Source organism: Acanthisitta chloris, unplaced genomic scaffold, assembly GCF_000695815.1.
Source record: "Acanthisitta chloris isolate BGI_N310 unplaced genomic scaffold, ASM69581v1 scaffold2946, whole genome shotgun sequence".
Classification (NCBI taxonomy): Eukaryota; Metazoa; Chordata; class Aves; order Passeriformes; family Acanthisittidae; genus Acanthisitta; species Acanthisitta chloris.
In genome coordinates this window covers 4293-10396 of record NW_008677423.1, presented here as the reverse complement: position 1 = coordinate 10396, position 6104 = coordinate 4293, and the positions used below count along the sequence as shown (strand labels likewise).

The 6104-nt window shown below is 38.9% G+C and overlaps 1 protein-coding gene across 1 annotated transcript in view; it reads right to left on the bottom strand.

Annotated features, from left to right (window-relative positions):
- The window catches only part of LOC103803900 (ras GTPase-activating protein 1-like), a gene marked incomplete at both ends in the record, with an annotated part of 12711 nt that overhangs the window by 3283 nt on the left and 3324 nt on the right, over window positions 1-6104 (bottom strand). Inside the window, 2 exons of the mRNA XM_009076480.1 lie at window positions 1732-1763; window positions 2783-2900. Coding sequence (XP_009074728.1) covers window positions 1732-1763; window positions 2783-2900 — 150 coding nt within the window. The remainder of the gene's footprint in view (window positions 1-1731; window positions 1764-2782; window positions 2901-6104) is intronic.

Below are 6104 nucleotides of genomic sequence, written 5' to 3'. Positions count from 1 at the left end.
GTAAGTCCTATGAGGAGCAGCTGAGGGAGCTGCAGTTGTTTAGCCTGGAGAAAAGGAGGCTCAGAGGAGACCTTATCACTCTCTACAACTACCAGAAAGGAGGTTGTTGCAAGGTGGGGGTTGGGGTCGGCCCCTTCTCCCAGGCAACTAGCGACCGGACAAGAGGGCAGGTTCAGGTTGGACATCAGGAGGAATTTTGACACTGAAAGGGTGGTCAGGCATTGGAACGAGCTGCCCAGGGAGGTGGTGGAGTCACCATCCCTTGAGGCGTTCAACAACTGGATGTGGCACTTAGTGCCATGGTCTACTTGACAAGATGGTGATCAGTCAAAGGTTACACTCAATCTCAGAGGTCTTTTTCAACCTAAATGATCCCATGAAATAGCCCAAATGGGACCAAATCAGAGCCTTGAAGGGAAAGTTGCTGCAAGGGAAGTTTAATTTAGATATTAGGAAAACTTTTTTTTTTGAAAGGGTGGTCAGGCATTGGAACAAGCTGCCCAGGAAAGTGGTGGAATCACCATCCCTGGAAGTATTCAAAAAACAATGTGTGGATATGGCACCTGAGGACATGGTTTAGTGGCAAACATGGTGGTGGTGCTGGGTTGATGGTTGAACTTGATGATCTTAGGAAGTCTTTTCCAACTTTAATGATTCTGTGTAAAAGAATGTCTCTTACACATCAAAAAAGAGCTCTAGTTCTAACTTGCTTTCCATATTACCTTTACAAGAGAATCTCTGGCTATTGGAACATTTGCAGAAATCCCTGCCTCCCCCGGAATCTTCTGAGCAGCATGAGTAACTGTATTGAGTGTCAAAGTTTTAAGATTCCACTGCAAACTACTTTGTTAAAAAAAAAACAACCCAAAAGTTCCTGTATTTGAAGGCATCCCTATTACTGTTATGCTGCTATACCAAACTGACTAGATCAACATTGGAAACCAGTAAACTGAAGCCACACACCAATCATTTTCTTTCCTCTATTAAAAACAAAACCAAACCACCAAGAAACTCCATCACCATAAGAAATGCCTTCTTCAATCAGGCAGAAACTGAAACTAGGCAATAAATACAGGAAGCAGCAGCTGCAATTATTGCAAGCAAATGGAAGACAGATGAAGTTATCCAGCTACTAGAAATTTTCTTTTTCATTTGCTACTCATCTTTACTACTGAAAATAATATAACAATCAACAGTTTCCTGTATAAATTCATTCTTCATTGTAAATTGTATTTTTAAAATTATTTAACAAGTTAGAATTCACTGCAAACAGATTATTCTAGTGTCTCCTAGTTTTCATTTTAAGTGCTAGCACATGAGGCTAATACCAAGTGTTACTATTACACTATCATTCCTCTAAATGATACTTTGATTCCTCTCCTACGCTTAAGAGTTGAGCAGACCTGAAAGAAGGTTACCTCTAAGGTAAACTGTATGTGTATAAATAAAACCCCACAAATCAGAAAACACCACACCCTCCATTGTATATATTCTAGGCAAAGTGATCAGAGAGACTCATTCAAGATTTTATCACTGCAAAACCCATTAACATTAGGCAAAACTAATACAAGACTTCATGCCAATGACCTATGCAACTTCAACAGCTAGTATAGAACAAAAGTCTTAAGATTAAAAAACAAGTACACACAGCTTTGGTTCACCTTCCCAAACTCATAGCTAAATTTTACAAACAGCTGTTTTATGATTTGCTTACAAAACAAAAATCCTTACATTTTGCCTTCATGTGGATCTTCTTCTCTTCCCTAGTAGGAAAATTAACATATTAAGTGCGTGACGACAGTATGCTTGAGTTTAGAAAAGCAAACTTCATAGGTTAAGACCTTCTGTAGAAATAAACAGCACTAAGAAGTCAAAGACATTTTTGAACTAGATAGCTTATTGCACAGTTCATATAAAGAGGTTTTCAACTTCATTAACTAAATGGAAATTCAGCCATAACACATTATTTCAAAAGACTGTTTCTGTCACTCTTCAAGACCTCCTTTACATGTGGTAACTTAAATCTCAACTTTCCTGAACTTCAACCACTAACAGAAAATTTATAGTTAGATACTCTAACATTACCATTTCAATTTAGCCATTCACATCCTGATATAGATGTGAGAAACAGGTAAAGCAAACTCTGCTAATAGCAATATCTATATGCTGCAAAGCAAACATCATCAGGACTCCAAAGCAATGGTGAACTTCTTTTAAAAAAGCATGTGGGAAGATGGGGTGGGTGTTTTTGTCCATTAAATCATCTCTTGTCCTGCAATAAATCAATCATTTTTATGTCATCTAATTAGCTTCCTGACTTAGCATAAACCCTTCTAGGTATAATTAACTCATCAATATTTTTTTTTAATCTACACCCTTAAACAAAAAAAGAAAACAATGACATACTGCAAAGTTTCAGTCTATACATTTATGAATATTTCATAGCAAACAAAAAAACCAACGAATGCAACTGAACAACTAGCAAGTTATTTATCAGGACTGGTGAGTTTAGGGAACTGCTTAAGTTCACAATATTGTTCATTTGCACACAAACTTGTTTGGATAACATGAATATGTACTTTGTTTGGATATTGAATTAGACTTAACGGTTTGTTAAACTATTTAAAAACTGGAAGATTCAAATACTGCAGGAAGGTACATAAAGTCAGGCAGCTAATGCCACTAGTTTGGTTTAATTTCATTGTTAATTTCCACACACAACTAATAATAAAAAAAAATCCAATCTCAGTTCTGCAACAGATTTGAATATAAAATTACTTACCACTTCCTCTACCAGGTCTTCTACTATAAGACCTTGTTCATCTGTCCGTAGGTTTGTAACCCACATCCAGCCATCTTCCAATTCATTATGAACAATAAACATATCACCTTTAAGGAAACTGAAGAGAGTTACATTAAGATATATGTTAGAAGTACAATCATAATATAACATTTAATGAACACAGTGAATTCTTGAGCATAGTTTAAGCAAAACATTTGAGAACATCTGATCATGAAAGATAAATTTATTGGTATCCCAGGCACAACATGTGCATTTTTCACACAGTTTAAGTAGCTATGAATATTACATGAATATTTATCCTTCTTTAATTTACAATCTAATAGATACTTTAAAGTATGCTAAGGATGTATAAAACAAAAAACACCACAACATTCTTTTATCAAGAGGGATCAAATACCAAACACAAGTAAAAACAATCAAAGATTTCCCTAATAGTCTAAGAAAATAATATTTCTATCAAAACCTAATTTTTTATAATAAAGTCTATGGAATATCTACTATTTAGGTCTTTGGATATGAATATAAGTGCTAAAAAGAAGATAGAGAATAGTTCCTCGAGAAAGTTATGCAAATAGCTACAATAAGAGTATAAATACAAAGCATTAAAACATTCAAGGGAGTTTCATTACTGGAAGGTTAGTATAATTATCCCACAGGTATACTGGTTTTCACTGGAATAGGAGTTAAATTTCTTCATAGTACCTTCTATGGGGGGCAGACAGTGTGCTTGGGAACTAGCTGGGCATCAGTCTGTTGGTGGTGTGCAATTGTTTTCATCACTTGTCTTTCTTGGGGTTTATTTTCCTCTCTCTTTGTCGGTTGGTGGGTGTTTTGTTTCTCCCTTACAATTTATTTTTTAAATTTCTTTTCAATGATTAAAACTATCTTTATCTCAACCCACAAGTGTCTCAGTTTTCCCCTTCCAATCCTTCCCCCATCCCACCAGAAGGGAGGGAGCAAGAGGCTATGTGGTGTTTAGCCACCATCTGGGCTTAAACCACAAAAGTCCTTTTTGGCACCCAACATGGGTTTAAGATAATAACAGATTTTACCAGAAGGTAACAGAAGGAACTTATATCTGTTAACAGTTGCTGATCACAATATTGATCTATCTGTTCTCAATGTTAGTTTATCTGATCTGTGCTCTGCTCCTTTTTTTACTGTACATGGTTAAAGACTGGTTTTGGCTTTTGCAGTTTTCTGTGCTCTCTAGTGCTTAGTGGTGTTGTGCCTGGGACATTTATTATTAAAACACTGGCCTTGAGTTTAATCTGCTATTTGGGCTCTGTACTGAAGCCATTACTGTAGTTCAGGAATCACCTCATGGAAACAATTGAAAATTAACAATTACACTTTCTCCAAGAGGTATTTTGTAGAGATAATACAGAATGGCACCTTCACCACCTCCTTCCATGATGTTTTCTCCCTCATTATAACAACTCTTCAGTAACTTAAACATCCTTGAGTAATAAAAATACTCCTATTGGTATTTATTAGGAATATTGTTTTGGTTTTTTCCAAGGTTAACAAGCAATTTAGGAATATCACCCAGGCCCTGCAGCAGTGTGGTTATGGGTGGCAAGGCATGTAGGAAAATACAGGCAGGTATCTAGAAAGGTTGTTACCTCCAATGCTCTGGGACTTCACACCCAGATCCTAGTGAAATGATAGAATGTTTAAAAAAAGATGCCCTGGCTATTCCAGAGGCACAACTATGCTGGGGCCTGGCCTGCAACTACCAAACCCTGCTTAGTACTGTGTAGCACCCTCAAGAGAGGGTCTTCTGGATCTGAAAACATACCAATAGACACCATGGCTAAATCAGAGACTCAGCCTTCAACTATATCAGTCACCTCTATAATGAAAAAACAATGGAAACAGAAGTCAACTCATTCAGTAAGGGATGAAGAAGCTTCTCCTAAGAAGGAACAGCAGAGCAGTCACAAGAATAGGAGGGGAAAGAATGAAATAATAAATGAGACAGAAACCACATGATCCTTATCCCTAAGCAAGCAGTGAGATATGTGAAGCTGTTGAACAGGTGAATTATCAGGTGGTTACTCCAATGCTGGGATACTGGAGACAACAGTCAAGAATTAGAGGGTAAGGAAGCCCAGCAGCTAGGACCCCTTGCTAGGAATAAGGTCACTGACAAAGAGATTGTAGAAGGGGCAGGAATCCTCAGGCTTTGGAGGCAGCTTCTGTCAAGTGTGAAGGACAAATATCCCTTCAAAGAAGAACCTGCAAATTCCCAAAGCAAGTGAATGACCACTGAGGGAGGTATCCAGTATCTGAGGAAATTAGCCGTGGTGGTGGTGATCTATAGCAACCTGGATGACAACCAGGTATCCAAACAGCCAGGTGAAATTATGTGCACATGGTCCATGTGGCGAAAGTTTGTACAAAGTGCACCGACATCATACACCAACACACTGGCAATAATGAGCTGGAGAAACACAGAAGCATCAGCTGTGATTGGATTGGCCAGCCAACTTGAGAATTAAAAAAAATAATCTCACTTCCTCCCTACAGGCCTGCATCTTGGCTGTGAAGAAACCATCCCAACAATTATCCCAGCAATTAAAGAAGGACAGGTTTTCCTCACCCTTACTAACCAACATCTTGGCTATTAAGAGTCAGCCTTTTTGTGTTCAGGGGAGAGGGTTACCAGTTACACACACCACATGCCACCCCGTGGTTCTATCCGTGTGACCAGGAGGAGGACATGAGGAAGTGGGATGGTGAACCTACCCGGAGACTAGAAGCTCAAGTACAAGAACTTCAAGAAAAAACTGCAGCCAAAAGGCATCCATCCAGGAAAACTACTGCCACAGTATCTGTTGGTGCTTAGTTGTTGGCCAGGGTTAAACCATGACATCAGGTCATATGAAAACCTTTCATTGGAGCACAGGGGGACTTCTCAGTCAAGTCAAATGATGTATCAGGGATGCAGGCAATAGCTACACGGTACAGAACTACTAGTTCATCAACTATGGAGCTAAATCAAATTGGCATCCGGTCACTAGTGGTGTTCCCCAGGGCTCAGTATTGGGGCCAGTCCTATTTAATATCTTTATTGATGATCTGGACATGAGAATTGAGTGCACCCACAGTAAATTTGGAGATGACATGAAGTTGAGTGGAAGTGCTGATTTGCCTGAGGGTAGAAAGGCTCTACAGAGACACTGGACCAACTTCATCAGTGGGCTGAGGACAACTGCATGAGGATCAATAAGGCTCAGTGCTGGTCCTGCTCTTGGGACACAACAGCCCCAAGCAGCTCCAGGCTGGGGAGGAGGGG